The sequence below is a fragment of the Pelobates fuscus genome, chromosome 12 (genome assembly GCF_036172605.1).
Source record: "Pelobates fuscus isolate aPelFus1 chromosome 12, aPelFus1.pri, whole genome shotgun sequence".
Classification (NCBI taxonomy): Eukaryota; Metazoa; Chordata; class Amphibia; order Anura; family Pelobatidae; genus Pelobates; species Pelobates fuscus.
In genome coordinates this window covers 71,295,571-71,314,754 of record NC_086328.1, presented here as the reverse complement: position 1 = coordinate 71,314,754, position 19,184 = coordinate 71,295,571, and the positions used below count along the sequence as shown (strand labels likewise).

Sequence of the window (19,184 nt, the reverse complement as noted above, 5' to 3'; positions counted from 1 at the left end):
CCACTAGAGGATTTGGAGGCTGGTTTAACCCATTTATAAACATAGCAGTTTCTCTGAAACTGCTATGTTTATAAAAAAAAGGGTAAACCCTAGCTGGACCTGGCACCCAGACCACCTCATTAAGCTGAAGTGGTCTGGGTGCCTAGAGTGGTCCTTTAATTTAGTGGTTCTGGTGCTATAACTTGTCCCTGCAGACTTTTCAATGTAAACACTGCCTTTTCATAGACTATACACATTACTTTAACCCCTTAAGGACACGACATGTGTGACATGTCATGATTCTGTTTTATTCCAGAAGTTTGGTCCTTAAAGGACCACTCTAGTGCCAGGAAAACACTTGTTTTCCTGGCACTAGAGTGCCCTGAGGGTGCCCCCACCCTCAGGGACCCACTCCCGCCGGGCTCTGGGGGGAGGAAGGGGTTAAACTTACCTCTTTCTCCAGCGCCGGGCGGGGAGCTTTCCTCCTCCTCTCCTTCTTCCTTGCGACGTCATCGGCTGAATGCACATGCGCGGCAGGAGCCGCGCTCGCATTCAGCCGGTCGCATAGGAAAGCATTTACAATGCTTTCCTATGGACGCTTGCGTGCTCTCACTGTGATTTTCACAGTGAGAAGCACGCAAGCGCCTCTAGTGGCTGTCAATGAGACAGCCACTAGAGATTTTGGAAGCTGGATTAACCCTCAGTATAAACATAGCAGTTTCTCTGAAACTGCTATGTTTATTAAAAAAAAGGGTTAATCCTAGAGGGACCTGGCACCCAGACCACTTCATTAAGCTGAAGTGGTCTGGGTGCCTAGAGTGGTCCTTTAAGGGGTTAAGGTGAATTCAAAAATGTTTAAAAAGGCAACTATCTGACTATCACGCATATAACGGAGATGATGGATAGGAAAAGAAAGGAGCAAGGCTATCTAGGCGCCCGTTAAAGGACCACTCTAGTGCCAGGAAAGCATACTCGTTTTCCTGGCACTAGAGTGCCCTGAGGGTGCCCCCACCCTCAGGGACCCCCTCCCGCCCGGCTCTGGAAAGGGGAAAAGGGTTAAAACTTACCTTTTTCCAGCGCTGGGCGGGGAGCTCTCCTCCTCCGTTCCTCCCCGTCGGCTGAATGCGCACGCGCGGCAAGAGCTGCGCGCGCATTCAGGCGGTCGCATAGGAAAGCATTCATAATGCTTTCCTATGGACGCTTGCGTGCTCTCACTGTGATTTTCACAGTGAGAATCACGCAAGCGCCTCTAGCGGCTGTCAGTGAGACAGCCACTAGAGGAAAAAGGGGAAGGCTTAACTAATTGATAAACATAGCAGTTTCTCTGAAACTGCTATGTTTATAAAAAAATTAGTTAACCCTAGCTGGACCTGGCACCCATACCACTTCATTAAGCTGAAGTGGTCTGGGTGTCTAGAGTGGTCCTTTAAGGGACTCAGGGAGCACTAGGTCCACGGTTTAGGGGGCGCAATACTTGCCTTGCCCCAGGCATAGTGCCACTGGCTAGGACCAAGATTACAGATTATCTTTTAGGAAGCTATATGCTCCATGACAGGTGCACTTTATGAATGTGTCTCAATTGTATAGATAACTAAATAAATACATATATTTTCTCTTGTATCCAAGCCACACACAGTGGAATAGAATTAGAATAATTTTACAAATCTAATAGGAGCTGCTAACATTTCTAATTACTGTATATTTAGCGAGTGGTCTAAGCATTATGGTGAAAAACTAAAAATTATATGTACATAATGAGCAAAACAAAATTCCTATGTTTACGCTCTTTCCTAGAGGTTTGCAGAGGAACTTTACTGCTGCGTCTCTTGTTTCTGGCTGGGAACGGAAAGCGTGCTGCTTCAGAGGACCGGAAGTGGAGACTTGGTGTTGTGCTGTTACCGGTGCCCAGAGCGACTGCGGCGGGAGCTACTGCTGCTATCAGAAAATGGCTTCTTCTTCTTCTAGTATTGATCTGAATGCCACGCAGCACCTGAGAGACATCCTAAAACTGGACCGACAGGATGGTAAGACGTAACAAAATACTAGGAAACACTAACTATACTTTCCTGAGTGTCTGCTTATCACTCGCCTGGCACATCGTTGGTTTCAAATAGTAAATAAAGTGGAAACCCCCACCAGGAACAGCTATTCTGACAACACTGGGGAAGGTAGGAATGGATCTTATTTGGAATGTTTATGTAGAGTCACGGGTATTCACAACAAGGATGTAACGCACAGCAAAGTGTGGGAAGTAGTCAACCAAGAAATAATTACGAGAAGAATTCAATATTATTAAAAAAGTACAATGTAATTATAAAGAGTTAGACTTTGAAATTTTAGACAAAAATATTTGAGCAGGAAAATATGGCTAAGTTGCAAAGAGTTTCTGATTTGGATGTTTTGGCCTAAAATTGTATTCACTTTGGCAATTATGCAAGCATCTTAAAGGGACACTCCAGGTACCCAGAGCACTTCTGCTCATTGGAGTGGTCTGGGTGCCAACTCCCACTACTCTTAACCCTGCAAGTGTAATTATTGCAGTTTTATATAAACTGCAATAATTACCTTGCAGGGTTAACTCCTCTACTAGACAGCCACTAGAGGTCACTAACTCCTTCATAGCACAGATTATCTGTGCTAGAGCGTGGCATTGCCGCGCATGCGCACTAGGTCTCCTCGGCCGGTGGGCGGGATCAGTCTCGCCGACGGAGACAGTAGGAGGAGCGGCGCGAAGGAGGAGACAGCGACGAGGGACTTCGTCGCTGCCTCAGGTAAGTGACTAAAGGGGTTTTAACCCCTTCAGTAACCGGGGATTGGGGGGGTGGGAGGGAGAGGGTACCTCCAGTGCCAGGAAAACGTATTGTTTTCCTGGCACTGGAGTTTTCCTTTAACTGAATAAATTAAGTGTGTAAGTAATAGAAATCAAGGAGTAATCTAAAATTTAGCTTTTACTTTGTCCAATCACAGACTTCTAAATGCAGCTCAGTGAGAAATCTTTGCGAGGCAGGTGCTCTGAGCAATTGCTGCCTCTTGAGTTTAGCTCCCCTGAGCTAACCAAACAAGGAAGTAAAAGGACCAGTTGTCTGCTTGGACAGCCAGGCGGTGTAACAAGGTTAAAGGAACACTACAGTCACCAAAACAACTTTATCTTAACAAAGTAGTTTAAGAGTATAGATCATGCCTCTGAAGTCTCACTGCTCAGTTCTCTGCTATTTAGGATTTAAATTACTTTTGTTTCTGTATATGCAACCCTAGCCACCCTGGTTGTGACTGACACAGCCTGCATGAAACAAAATTGGTTTCACTTTCAATCAGATCTTACATACTTTAAAAGTTTTTATCTCCTGCTCTAAAACATTAAACTGCAATCACACACAGAAGGCTCCTGCAGTGTCTAGCAAACTATTAACAGAGCAGGAGATGAGTAAATCTAAAATAAACAGAATTTGCAATAAAGGAAGTGTAAACATTAGATTACTCTTTACAGGAAGCATTTAGGAAAGCTTTGCAAGTTAGATGCAGGAAGGTGTGCCTAGTCTGCATAAACAATGTGATTTAACCTAAATGGCAGGGGCGTGATCAATACACCAAAACTGCTTAATTAAGCCAGTGTTGTTTTGGTGACTATAGTGTCCCTTTAATTTATAAAAGTGCCAATTTATATTGAAATCTGCACTTTTTGTAAAATAAAATAAGAGGACACACTCTTCACATATAAAGCACTTCAGCAAGTTGAAGTGTTTTCGGAGTCTGGAGTGTCCCTTATTCCCTTCAGCGCTGTAAGTGCAGGCACCTGCATACCGCTCTGTACCTCTTTTCCATTTTTGGCCATGTGCCCAAGCGTGCCCACAACATTTGAGGGGTGACGCCACTCCTAAGACAGAAGCACTGTAGAGTTAAGTATATATTTTGCTTACTTCTGCAGCATTATTCACCCCATTAGTTGTTTCAGTTGCGTTTGCTTTGACGTGTTAACAAGTAATTGGTGAGTAGAACCATTTTCTTCAGGCTTTTTGCATGATATAAATAGGTGATATTGCTATAATCAGAAGATACAGCAGCATAAATCTGGGATCTTAAATATTGTGCCAAACCTGTTGCATTCATCATGAAACTTCAGAATGCAAGTGAAATATCACTGAATTTAAGATCACTGAAGTTGACATGTCGGTGATGTGACTCTCTTTTGTCTTAATCCGTGGCAAATGTGCAGTAGCAGAATACACATTTGGGACAAGATAGGTCCTTATCACAAAAATGCAGTGTGTATGAAAAGCACATAAAATATAACAAGCTGTTTTGGCAGAAATTGGTGGTAATTTTGTTTTAAATAAAAAGGGAAAAACTGCTCTTCCATGTGTGGGTGGTCTACATCCAACAAATAATAAACTTTTGTGTAGCATTTTGAGATTCAGTGATTGCAATAACCATTCGTGCCTACATATGAATCTTGTCAAATGTTTTCATATAACGCATATCAATAATTAGTGCCAAAAAATTAATCTTTTTTTTTTTTTTTTTTTTTTTTTGTACTGGTTGTGTAGAAATTTCTACAAGCATAACTAGGAAATATAAATGTGTATACATAAATCTTATCGTTTGAACTTATTATTGTGTTACTTACATCTTATATTGTGCTACCAGTATAGACGGTGTTAGAAAGCCATGCATAGTATATGTGCGTACACTTAATTATAAGGTGAAAATTTAACATGGAATAAACAAGTAGCAAAAGTGGCAAACGTCCTCAGTCATGCATGCACTAAATCTTGGAAAACATTTGTCACAAAAGGGTTAAAACATAAATTACAATACTGTGTAGGGTAGTTGTAACAAATTACAATCGCACCATTTTTATATGCAATCAAAATAAATGTCAGTAATATAATTACCGTACCTTGTATGTAACCCATTATTAGAATTAAAGGAACATTCCAAACACCATAACCACTATGGTCCATTTTATAATGTTTTGATTTCATACCTGGGGCCCACTAGACAGCGCTCCATGCCTCCCCTTTTGCAGCCAGGAGAGCTAGAAGCTTCTGCTTAGGAGCTCTCATTAACTCTCCTGAGCGGAGATCTGCAGTGTAGGGGGCTAAACTCTGCGCTGCTCCTCTAGTTCTTTGAAGACTGTAATGGAGGCAGGGACTGGTGCCCAATTGACCAAAGGTAAGAAGTCAGGCCGGTGTAAAATGATTTGACAACTTACATTGGGCGTTGCCAGGGCATTCCTGGCATCATAACAATCACAGTATGCTGTAGTGGTTTAGGTGTTTGGATTATTCTCTTTACGAATCCTTAAAAAATAATTGCTTGCTAACATTTGCAATTCTGTTGTGAATCTATGTACACACAGTAGAGTGACTAAGCAATTTTTTTTTTACACCTTGTTACTACTATTACCAGAATTTTCAGTTTCTCCATTTTTTATTTGCAGATTCTGAAAGTGAAAACCAGAGGAAACCCAGTGCCTTCAATGGTGATCTCAATGGGCTTCTTATTCCAGATCCTGTTGCAGCCCATGCCTTGCTTCCTGAATCATGTGTTAAAACTGCTCCCATAGTCAACATATTAGACCGACAAGTAATGTGAGTGGATTTCTTTTTACTGGGAAAATATATGGCTGGAAGGAAAAACAAAATGCAGGGTATTTTAGACATGAAATAGCATTTCTTTCATTTAATGTTTATATATATATATATATATATATAATTTTTTTTTTTTTTTTTTAGTAATGAACCATTTATGTATGTATGTATTTCTTCTTGGCTTCTTAGATTGATAAAGATCTAATCTGTTAAAGGAACCCATGGGTCTAAGAAATCTGAACATGTTATGACAACCTCACTAAAGGAGAATTATGTAATGAATTATCTGAGGTTTTTTATATCTTTGAGTACATTAGAAATAAGAACTTGAGGACAGGTAGATTTAAAAAAACAAAAACAAACCACCTTTTTTTCTGAAAGCTTTTTTTCCCAGAATTAAGTTAATATCATCCATATTCTGTATTTTTCTAGCTGCCTGACTGGAGATGACAGTTCTTCCATCGAGATCACAGGAAAAGATGTTGAAATTGTAGCTAGCAGTGACTCAAATATATGCAGTAAAGCGAGAGGAAGCAACAAGGTAACATCAAGTTTCTTGGTTTCATTTAGCTTCAGATTTTAGCTTATTGTACAACATAGACAGTATTTTATAACAATGGTATGGATACAATTCATCAAGAATACGTATATGGCACCGTAATTATGGACATCATTGCATTATGTGGTGTGTTGCTGAGAAAGCAATACATGTTAGTTAAGATTTTAACAAATTAAAGGAACACTCCAAAAACCATAACCGCTATAGCATGCTATAAGGTGGTTATCATGCCAGGAGTGCTCCCCAATATAAGTAGTCAAGCCATTTTGTTTGACTCTTTACCTGGGTCTCGCCAGACACTGCTCCTTGCCTTTCCTCTAGCTGGAAGCTCTCTACCTGAGGTAAACTCAAATTTGGACCTCTTTTTTAAAAGGCCAACATTATCTCCTAAGATCTGTGCCCTTATGTGACACACAACACATCCAGCATTTTTTGCACTTTGCTTTCTATCTTGCTATTTTTAGAAACGATGATGGCTGTGGAAATCCCCATTCTTAATTTTATTAGTGATGCCATCTGTGACTGCTTTGACTAGTTATTGTGCTGTGAGAGAGCATCACTGATCAGTGCTTCTATCAGCACATGTTGCTATCCCTGCTTCTTTGTCATGTGCAGTGGCTGTAATAGACTGTGTGTGGATATGATTTCATTTCTTAACCTCCTATGTCATAGGTGCCTTATATTGCAATGGGTCATGGCAGCAGCTTGTTAAGAGAGAATCATTAATGCTGCTGTTCTCACGTAGCTCACAATCACCCCTACATCATCATAGATTCTAAGGAAAGTTGTCAAGCCTTCTCTAGATAGCACACACCTTTTATCCTGTGCAGTTTAATAAAATAAATATCAAGCAGATGTATAATACGACATAGAAAAAGCTAAAGCTAATATCCGTGGTTACGTAATGTAATACTGCTTTTATTTTTTCTTGGCTGCTCTGTGTATTCTGCTTTTGTGGTTGTTGACACACTCATCTGAAAAATATATATATATATATGATAATAAAACTCTTAAGAACAGTGGCAAATGTCCAACTTAATTAAAACAAAAACCTAGAATTTAAATTATATGTCTGTTCAACCATAATTTACCTCTCTCATATTGAGTGCACCCACACTTGTTGTATATCTTTTGTTCAGGAGAAACAGAGCCCTTATTTCACATAAAATATTTATATAAAACATAATTTAATATGAATACAATCTAAAAATAAGTGTGAGAAATTAGTAAACTTTATTGCATGGCATTTTTTTAATGTCATAATAGGTGCTGTTAGCTTTTGAATGCACCTATTTGGATTCTATGATGCATCCCTTGTTATGGTGTTTTTGAATATTACAGGGGGAACTTAAATTTAGTTTTTACACATTGAAGTTTGCTTCATTGGTTTGCGGGGCCTATCTTGCTTTTGAGACAGTATGGCAGCCCAGGAAATTACCCCCATCATGGCAAAACATTTGCAAAAGTAGACAACCCAGGGTATTTAAAAAAAATGGTATATGTCAAGTCTTTTTACTAGCAAGTTAGTCATAAACCCTGGCCAAAGTTGCTGTTCATCTTTGGTTTTTGCATTTTTTTTGTAAACATTTTTTTTACACAAAGACATCATCATTATATGTTTACCTGCTCTAAAACATTCATATTTGTGTTCAGTGAAGTCTCATGAGTACAACAGCATCAAGTACAAGGTTTGGGAAAATTACAGGGTCAGATATAGGGGTGGTACTTCGTTGGGATTTTATGAATTATAGTATTTCATTGATCTATCTATATTATTTACATATGAATTAATATCAAAATATACTTAGAATGAAATTATATATATATATTTATTTATATATATCCACTCGCCTTTCTGTAATACAATATGTTACATACCCTGGTGCTAACGCGTTTAGTAGATAAGTCTCAAAGTCAAATAGGTGCACTCACGGGTTTTTTTGTGAAAAAAAAAAAGTATTATTTATTGCATATTAGCAAAAATTGACACTCTGTCTCGATAAAACGTTTCGACCCCAACATAGGTCTTTTTCATATTTTTCGATCTTGAAAAAGACCCAGGTTGGGGTCGAAACGTAGACTAGTGCACTCTGAGGTCTGTTGAAAGTATAAAGTTTATGATAGTATTTCATCGATCTATCTATAATATTATTTACATATGAATTAATTTCAAAATATACTTAGAATGAAATAATATATATGAAGACGAGTGCACTCTGAGGTCTGTTAAAAGTATAAAGTTGATGCTTTTATTCAGCACAGTTTGAACACCAATGTTTCTGTCCCAACTGAGTTTTATCATGGCAAAGTGCGAAGTGCAAAATAACGGTTATATATACAGGGTGAGACGGTGAAAGCCAGATTTGTGATGTCAGCCGTGACGTCTCGCTATTCAAAAAACGTCATCCGGCCAAATTTAACCCTATGAGTGAAAACGCAAATCCGTTAAGACTTGCATAGAAGTATTAATGAAGTGAAAAAGTTGAAATCCTATACATACAAGGTACGGAGAGAAGGAGGGAATAAATGTAGCCAGATAGGACACACAAGTATGAAAATGTGACGAATGCCCACACCGTGAATATACGAAGAAGTGATGATGGTCATAGGACTATAAATGCTCCAATCAAGCTAACAATTTCAAGGACGTTCTCACCAAGCCAAGTTTCACTATATATACAAGTATCTAACGCATATTCTACAATATAAGCAATATAGCAATACGTAAATGAGACATTTGCAATGACGTTATACAAAATAATACAAAAATGATACCGAGTAGTATGGAGCTAGTGAGCAGCCGCTCCTTCTGAGATATTATCTTCTGGGTAGAAAGCAGTCTAGAGGGTTTTTCTAATTTAGGCTATTAGGGGCCAGGCCCCCAGGGTGTAAACCCAAAACGCCTCTCTTCTCAATAATTGTGCATCCCTGTCTCCACCTCTTGTGGATAGGGGAATATGATCAATTCACATGACTTGTAACATAGGTAATGAGTGTTCAGCCTCCAGAAAATGTTGTGCCAATGGGGTATTAGAAGACCCAGTAGTCAAGGCAATATGTATCGGTGTCCCCGCATCCATTCCCTCAAGTCATTTGAGGTTTTTCCAATATAAACTAGCCCACACGGGCATGATATCCGATAAACCACATGTATTGTGGTGCAGGTAATCCTATGTTTAATGTTAAACATTTTCCCAGTATGTGCGTGACAGAACGTTTTCCCCGTAATCGTAGAATTGCAGGCTGTGCAACTCAAGCACCTATAACATCCTCTGGAAGTTGGTACTTTATACTGTTGTATAAGGCTGTGCTAATCTGTGTTTACTAACAAGTTTCGTAAGTTCCTTCCCCCTCCAATAGCTCATAATGGGGTTATTACCAAAAGTAGTTGGAAGTGAGGGATCTTTTTTCAAAATGTCCCAATTGTTATGTACCAGGTCACTTGTTGAGATTGTGTATGGTACACTACAGTCACTTCCAGTCCAAATTAGCAGTATATCATTCATAAACCATAGAAATATCAAAATATGCACACCATATTGTTTCAGGATGTATTTGCAATAATGTCTGTACATGAATGCGTTCGCGTACATGGGGACCATAGGCGCCCCCATCGAAGTGCCAGTTTTATTAGTACACACAGATCAGCACAGCCATATACAACAGTATACTTCCAGAGGATGTTATAGGTGCTTGAGTTGCACAGCCTGCAATTCTATGATTACAGGGAACATGTTCTGTCACCCACATACTGGGAAAATGTTCAAAATTAAACAGGATTACCTGCACCACAACACATGTGGTTTATAGGAGATCATGCCCGTGCGGGCTAATTTATATTGGAAAACCTGAAATGACTTGAGGGAACGGATGCGGGGACATCGATCAGCGATACATATTGCCTTGACTACTGGGTCTTCTAATACCCCATTGGCACAACATTTTCTGGAGGCTGAACACTCATTACCTATGTTGTGAGCCATGGGAATTGATCATGTTCTCTTATCCCCAAGAGGTGGAGACAGGGATGCACAATTATTGAGGAGAGAGGCGTTTTGGGTTTACACCCTGGGCACCTTGGCCCTAATGGACTAAATGAGAAAAAACGTCTATACTGCTTTCTACCCAGAAGATAATATCTCAGTAGGAGCGACTGCTCGCTAGCTCCGTTTTACTCTGTATCATTTTTGTATTTTATAAACTTTGTTGCAATTGTCTCATTTACTTATTGCTATATTGCTAGAATATGCGTAGATACTTGAGTGTGTGTGTGTGTGTGTATATATATATATATATATATATATATGTGTATATATATATATATATATATATATATATATATATATATATATATATATATATAGTGAAACTGGTGAGAATGTCCTTGCAATTGTTAGCTTGATTGGAGCATTTATAGTCATATGACCATCATCACTTTTTCGTGTATTCACGTTGTGGGCATTCGTTACTTTTTCATACTTGTGTGTCCTATCTGGCAAAATTTCTTCCCTCATTCTCTCCGTACCTTGTATGTATAGGATTTCAACACTTTTTCATCAATTCATTAATACTTCTATGCAAGTCTTAACGGATTTGCGTTGTAATTCACATTTCGCTGGATGGCGTTTTTTGAATAGCGAGACGTTACGGCTGACATCACGAATCTCGCTTTCACCTTCTCACCTTCCAATGATATCACAGTATGTGTATATATAACTGTTATTTTGCACTTAGCACTTTGTCTTGATAAAAGTCAGTAGGGACTGAAACGTCGATCAAACTGTGTTGCATAAAAGCATCAACTTTATACTTTCAACAGACCTCAGAGTGCACTCGTGTTCATTTCTGTGTTATGGCTGCAGTTGGCACTGGGGCATACTAAAGACCAGGGAACCTGAGTGCTGGGATTGTGGATTTGTATTTATGTATATGTGTGTGTGTGTGTGTGTGTGTATATATATATATATATATATATATATATATATATATATATATATATATATATATATTCAAGGAATGACCTGGGGATTATAAAATGTTCGTCCAAAATGTAAAAAATTTCTAAGATAACTTTTGTTTCCCCCGCTTAGATTTAGTGAACAACCAGTGTGATGTTTAATATTTGTGGTTCTGATTTTTTTTTTTTTCTCTCTGCAGGTCAAAATACAGCCTGTAGCAAAATATGACTGGGAACAAAAATACTATTATGGAAATTTAATAGCGGTTTCCAACTCCTATCTTGCATATGCTACCAGAGGTATGAGAAATTGCTAACAAAATTGTAACATATATGTGCGGAATTGTGTATTATTTTTTTTCTTCACTTGACCTTAGAATAAAAAAGCTTTTTATTATCAAAGGGCTATCTCTAATGGGAAATTTATATATATAAGCACGTGCTATGTTTAACCCCTTAAGGACCAAACTTCTGGAATAAAAGGCAATCATGACGTGTCACACATGTCGTGTCCTTAAGGGGTTAAAGAAATACTACAGACATCATAGCAACATTTATGTATTTTATAACGTTTGGCCTAAATAATTTGTTGTTTGTACATGCCCAATATTGTACAATTAAAAATAAATATTTGGCAACATTCTAAATCTTAAACCCGCTTCCTCTGTACCACCTTATTTATTTTAAAGTATTCCTTTATTCTGGTTCATACATTCTTGTATCCCTTTTCTGTGTCTCCCTTCTAACCTGTAATATATCCAGTAGCACAGTTGTACATGCTATCAGAAAGAACAGTAAATATTTTTGTGAGTTATAACACAGCTAATGTTATGGTGTGAGGATGTCCTGGACTCTGTCTTACCTGACTGGGTTAAACCGATAATGTACGTGTTAACCCCCATAGTCTTCAGTACTCTGCCCCTTTACTTCTGTTCCAATCCAAGGCTTTATAGGAAACCTATCACTAACATGCATTCACAAAATGGATTAAAAAAAGTTAAGTTTTGCAGCGTAATGCTGAAGGGGTTTTGGTGCTTAGACTTTAATTAAGGTTTTAGTGTCAATGGATATTGTATTTTCTTTTTGTTTCTGTTCGTATAAAGGAGGTCTACACAAGGAATATGTTTCTCTAAAAAAAATCTTTATTTTTAAAGATGTTATATTGAAATGTTCCAACACATGGATTTAAGCCTTGACTATTTGTGGAAATGTATTCCTTTTTTATTACATGTTTTTTCTAGGAATGGTTATAGCTTGTTAATCAGCATAAAACATACTTTGTGTTTTTGCCGATAGTTTGCTCTTTTCTAACTTGGGCGGACTGGGAACAAACTTTAAATGCAGTGAGCCGTTCACTTTATGACTTCTCATGGTTTAATTATGCAGTTTCACTTTCAGAATGTAGCTATTGTCTCTATCTTTTTATCTACACCTGTCACTCTGGGCATGGATCACAGTAAAACCCACACAAGAATGTAGGTGGTGTTTTGTAAACAAAGTATGTGTGTGTGTGTGTGTGTGTATGTACACACACACACAGATATATATTTTATATAGATCTCATAGCTTTTCACTAGATGCACAGATTTTAGTATATGCAGGTATTTCAATTTGTAACCAACATACACAATGGAACGTCTGTTTTCTGCTAAATAGGTGCCAATGGCTTGGCTATGGTTCGAGTGTTAAGTGTCACAACAGCTGAGCGAATTCTGCTGAAGGGTATCAAGGGAACAGTTTCTGACTTGGCGTTTGCTCATCTGAATTCTAACCAACTTGCGTGTCTTGATGAAGCTGGTAACCTCTTTGTATGGCGACTTACAATGGAGAATGGAAAAATTCAGTATCCTTTTGTGTATATTTGGTGCTGTAGATAAACCTTTAGTGGTTATAACTCAGAATTGGTCATTCCTGCCGCCCGATGCATGAATTTCCTAATGCTAGCCAGGCAGCTTTTTTTTTTTTTTTTTTTTTTTTGAAGGTTAAAGGATCTTAACATGTATAGCTTGGAGGAAAGACTAGACGGGGGGGGGGGGGGGCATGATAGAAACATATAAATACATAAAGGGAATCAACACCGTAAAGGAGGAGACTATATTTAAAAGCAGAAAAACTACCACAACAAGAGGACATAGTCTTAAATTAGAGGGGAAAAGGTTTAAAAATATCAGGAATTGCAACTGCATGAAAGAGCCTTCTAGCTGAAGCTCTGGAGGATAACACAGTGAAGGAGTTTAAGCATGCGTGGGATAGGCATAAGGCAACCCTAGCTATATGATAAGGCCAGGGACTAATGAGTATTTAAAAAAATTGGGCAGACAAGATGGGCCGAATGGTCCTATGTTTCTATTTTTTTTTTCAATTTGTAAAGTAGATTTTATTGGTGTTTCACATTGTTTAGTTTTCGGCGCCTGCCCGCCAGGGTACAGAATGAAAAGGGGGGTTAATGCAGGCACATCTCGTTACAACATAGGGAATATACATAGTTTATATACAGTTTATTTACCCAGTTTACCACCTTGTCATAGCCTCCTTTACTCCAAAGCTCTTTTCCCCTTATCTTATGGTATACACTTAGGACACGTCTGTTCCTTTACAATTTGGCTTGGTTATCCCATGGTGCGATTCCGCTCCTTGTTAGCTTTTACGCTGGTCGTTATTTGTTATCCTCTGTGGCTCCTAGCCCCCTTTCTGTTCCACCCTCCGTTTTGCTACTCCCTCTGCTCCCTATGTCTTGATGCGTGTGGTGCTTTCCTATGTATGCCTTCCATTCCTCAATCGCTTTTCCAATATGGTTCCTCGGACCTAGGTATTTGTTTGCCATCAGCTCATATTTCCAGTTAAGGGAGACTTGGTCTATTAGGGCTTCTTTCGTGGGTGCTATCTTTGACTTCCATGCCCTGGCTATGAGTGTTACAGCTGCTATGAGCAAGTGGAATAATAGCCCTTCTTCTGTTTTACTTAAGGTGGTTGGTATCATGAAAAAAAATGCTTTGTTCTATGTCGAGAGGCCAGTTTCTACCTAGTATGTTTCCCGCTATGATTTCCATCTCTCTCCAATATCGCTTAATATTAGTGCATGACCACCATATGTGGCTCATTGAGCCTTCCGTGGCTCCACATCTCCAGCATATGTTGGGCGAGTTTGGATAGATCGCTGCTAACTTCTCTGGAACCATGTACCATCTATATTGCAGTTTTCGTATGGTCTCTAGATGTGTAGTGCATAGTGTATTTCCTTTGTGTATTGTGTATTGTCTATGCAGCAGGAGCTACCCTGACATGCGACTGCCGCGGTTGATCTCCAGGCTTAAAAAGTCCATACAATTAAAAGTTTCTAGATAAGGAACGTTCAGTTTCTGGTGCTTGTTGTGTGATGAGGGAGGTGGTTTGGAAAAAGAAAAGGGTATCCTTGGCAAAGTTCTCAGATACAGTTTGATATGCAACGAGAAGAGAGGGCAAGGGATAGGATATAGTGTAGTATGTAAATGATTGAAGGAAATACATTTACAGTGCGTGAAGCTGATAATTAGCCCACTTTAGTACTCCTGGACTGTATATTCCTTGCTTGTGGATGCTGTATGTGTCTTGATCCAATGAGGTGTAATACAGAGGCATATAAAAGAAACAGAGAATGACACCAATATATTGTGGTATTTTAGATATACTGGATGGAGTGAATATATATGTGTAGCTCCAATTAAGTACACCTGGGTGGTATAATGCCCACATGTGGATAGGATATAGGGGTCTTGATCCATTTGGGTGGGGGGGTAATCCAGAGGTAATAAAAAAAATACAAAATTTAAACAACCAGAGAATGATGCTTATATAGTGTAGTATTTTTGATATACTGGATGAAGTGAATATATATGTGTACACTCAGTTTTCAGAGCCTTCTGGTGGCTCCTAATGAATAGAGTGAAGTTGAATGATCCCCTCTTGTATATATAGTTTCCCCAACCTTTGATAAATATAGTCTGTGCTGTCTAAAATGTTCTTCCTCTTTGATGTGTTTTGTGCTTAACATTAACTTAAGAGATGAGATTCTAGTGCACTTACAGAGACCAGATGATACCCCATTAAATAATTTACGAAGAATAATTTGGTGTCCATACATCCCTGAAGAAAATGAAGATGCTAGCCAGGAGGATGCTAGCCAGACTATTGCTCTGTTGCATGAAGACCGGGTAAGAAATATTGGCGGGAATTAATTATTTTATATGACCTTCAAACTTTGTGTGCTAGTGTTGCCATTAACATAGAGAACTTGGAAGGCTATTCCACAAGAGAGGAATGAGTTGCCAGCAATATTAACGTCTGATAACCTAATATTGAAATTAAAACTGCAAAACATGATTTCACAAAACATCCTTTATGTGAGCAATCAACAATAGAACAGAATAGACTAGATTGTGACCCGGACTCATGTTGCATATTTTGATAAGAGTCCATTGGTATTATTGGCAGTTAAAATAAAAAAATAAATGCAAAAGTACTAAAAAATACTTGAGAATGAAATGAATTCCTAAGTAGCAGCTGGATTTGAAACATGTTTGGAAGTTTGGAAGGGACACTTTGGAAACTAACAATGTTAATGCATTTAACTAGGCATTTGTCCAGGCTTCATCATAACCACTAGAATAAGCTATAGTGGTTATCATGTTTACATAGTCCCTGTTATAGGAATGGATGCAGCCGGTCCCTGGCATGTGATTCAGACCTGTCCTGATTTTTATCCCCATACCTTTGCCACTAGGGACCTTCTGGGACTTCCAGAGATTTATTCAGGTAATATCTTGCACACTGGACTGAAAAACATTGTCCCATCCTCATTCTCCTTCAGGTTAGGCATAGCCCTCTCTGCGAGTACATCTCCTGGCATGATTTTTAAATGTTTTCAACTCATGGGCTACGTTTATTAAGTTCACAGCTAAAAGACTATCCTTCAAAAGCTCACCACTCTGCTTTCAGTGACACAAGCAAAATAATACACAAAGCATGCAAGCACAGGTGTCCAACATTAACATGGTACTTTTCAAGGGGTGGTGAAAGTAGTGAGCACAGGCACGGAAATTAAGAGCTCATACAAACATTTAAATTGCCAAAATGCTATATACCACATTTTAAAAAGTGAGCACTTGGTTCCAAATGTGATCCCTTAAAAGTGCCAATTTATCAGACAGTAAACTATGTGAACCATTTCAAATGTGTACTATGTCAAAGTGCCTAAGTATACTTTTTTGTTTACGTAAGAAGGACACATAAATTTGGGGAGCAGCTTAGAGAATTAGCTTATTTTTAATCGTTTCTTTTGGAAGCGCCTTTTTAGTACACTAAGTTTTTTTAGCTTTTTTTTTTTTTTACTAACATGACAGGGATTCTGCCTGCGACAGTCAGGATATGTTAATTGATAAGTTTAAACATTTGGAAATTTGCACCCAGCACAATGATACAGAAAGAGAACAACTTCAATAACAGTGATCCTGAAATTCTGTTACATTCCGTTTTATTATCCCAGCTGAAATTGAATTAATTATAGTCTGATTTCTGCAGTGTTGTATTTTTAGATACTGAGTGTGACCATAAAATGTGCATCCAAAGATATTTGACACAATCTGTTATGCCAAATGGGTTAGATTAGGCTTCCCCAAACTCAGGCCCTCCAGATGTTCCTGAACTACAACTCCCAGTTGTTCAGCAACATCTGGAGGGGTCAGAGTTTGGGGAAGCCTGGGTTAGATAGTACCACTCGGCTAAGGAGATGGGCTTAAAATAATAAGGTGAAAAAATATGCAAACCGTCATCTGGAACTGGAAGCGGAGATGGTTTAGAGATTTGTTTTCAGGTCGGCTATCTTGGCCTTAATTTGAAATTCACTTTGGATTCCCCTCACTACTAAGTTTAGTAAATAATCCCAATTCTGTCAAAAATGTAAAATCCTGTGTTAAGGTAATTTATATATATATTGTTTCAAATATTGCACTTTCTACACACTGACACTTCAGTGAATCTTAGGGGGAAAAAAAGTCCACCGAATTTATCCGAAAGTTTGGGGATTGCCACAGGCCAATTTCCCTTCAAGCGAAATGTAGTGTACTGTACATGTTCCAACCTGCTCATTCAAAATATATTGGGAGTTGGATTGTAAGTAAAATGTATATGTAGTTACTTGGCTATAATCCATGGGAACATGTGCAATTAGTTTAGCTTTGCTCACTGACGACAAATAAAAAAGGAAAAATTATTATTTATAAGAAGGGCCCCAAATAATGCGACCTTTAGTCTGTTTCAAAAGCAAAAAGTATGGAATTATTTGATCTTCTTCCATGCATGAAGCCAGAAAAAGAAAATTGTTGAACGTAAGAATATATTTATCTTCAAGGGACGCTATTGGCACCCAGACTACTTCATGTCATTAAAGTGCACTGGGTACAGTGTCCCTATCAATCTTAGCCCTTAGAGAAACTAAAATGTTTACATTGCCGGGTTATGATTGCCTCTAGTGGCTGTCTACAAGGCAACCACTAGATGAGCTTGATGCAGTTTCACATCGTTTAACTCCATGAAACAACACTGGACATCTTCACTCTGCATGAGGATATCCAGCACCTTGAAAATCCCAATAGGAAAGCATTGATTCAATACTTTTCTATGGCGAAGACCTGAGGTGAGCGCGACACTCGCCATGCATGCACATTAGGTCCTCCATCAGCAGAAGGAGGAAACTAATCCAACGCAGAGGTACTTAAGTGTAGGAATCTAGTAAGTGAAAGAAAGGGCTTTAAACCCTTTAATGGGGGGTTGGCTCTAGTGTTCTTTTAAAGAGACACTATAAACAGCAAATCACTTTTGGTGTATAACTCATGCCCCTGTAGTCTCACTGCTCAATTCGCTGCCGTTTAGGAGTTAAATCACTTTTATTTCTGATTTATGTAGCCACACCTCCCCTGTCTGTGACTGACACAGCCTACCTGAAAATAATACTTTATTTTTCAATCAGATGTTAACTTGCTTTAAACGTTTTTATCTCCTGATCTGTACGTTAAATGTTAATTACATACAGGAGGCTCCTGCAGTGTCTAGAAGGCTATTAACAGAGCAGGAGATACAAAATTAAAAATTTAAACAGAATTTGCAATAATAGATGATTTTTTACAGAAAGTGTGTAGGAAGGCTGTGTAAGTCACATACAGGGAGGTGTGTCTAGGGCTGTATAAACAAAGTGATTTGACTTGTAAATGTTATGGTTGATTTGGTGCCTATAGTGTCCCTTTGATCGTGGCTAACCATGGCAACAGGCACAATTCAACAGTACCAAAGCTTCACAAGATTAGGAGGTAACTAATTATTATTATTTATGTAGTGCCAACAAATTCCACAGCGCTGTACAATGAGTGGACTAACAAACATGTAATTGTAACCAGACGAGTTGGACACACCGGAAAGGATAAGGATGACCACTTCCCGTGACTGTTTATAAAACATAGACGGGCTTAATAATAACAGTATATTTTCCACACATTGCCAGATGTAGTATATATAATGGAGACAAAAAAACACTATATGTCCAAAAGTATGTGGACATCCCTACTAATTCAGTTCAGATTTTCACCCGCACCACTGCTCACATGTGTATAAAATTCAACACATAGCCATAATATTTCCATAGATAAACATTGGCAGTACAATGGATCCTGCTGAAGAGCTCAAAGAGTTTAACTGTTCGGTGCGCTGAGTGCTGAAGCACAGTGAGTTAAATTTGTCATCTATTGCTGCATTTGGAAGCAACATTAGAACAAGAACTGTGTCAAGTTCTTCACAAAATGGGTTTCCATGGACTAGTATCTTTACACAAGCTACCCTTCAACATGTGTATTGCCAGGCGTCAGCTGGAGGTGTGCAAAGCATAACGCTGCTGGAGCAGTGGAAACATGTTTGCTGAAGTGATTAATCATTCACAATTGCTCTTTTGTCTGAATGGGCATAAATTCCCATAGACAAAATCCAAAATCTCGTTGAAAGCCTTCCTAGAAGAGTGGCGGCTGTTATAGCTCAAAAAGAGGGGCTAGCTCCATATTAATATTAATTATTTTGG

The 19,184-nt window shown here is 38.6% G+C and overlaps 1 protein-coding gene across 1 annotated transcript in view; it reads left to right on the top strand.

Moving 5' to 3' along the window:
- The first annotated feature begins 1,853 nt into the window (after positions 1-1,853).
- EDC4 (enhancer of mRNA decapping 4) overlaps positions 1,854-19,184 on the top strand; it is a 76,998-nt gene continuing 59,667 nt past the window's right edge. The window contains exons 1-6 of the mRNA XM_063438696.1: positions 1,854-2,003; positions 5,420-5,570; positions 6,003-6,111; positions 11,287-11,386; positions 12,743-12,929; positions 15,126-15,276. Of these exons, the coding sequence (XP_063294766.1) occupies positions 1,925-2,003; positions 5,420-5,570; positions 6,003-6,111; positions 11,287-11,386; positions 12,743-12,929; positions 15,126-15,276 (777 nt within the window). The 5' untranslated portion in view covers positions 1,854-1,924. The remainder of the gene's footprint in view (positions 2,004-5,419; positions 5,571-6,002; positions 6,112-11,286; positions 11,387-12,742; positions 12,930-15,125; positions 15,277-19,184) is intronic.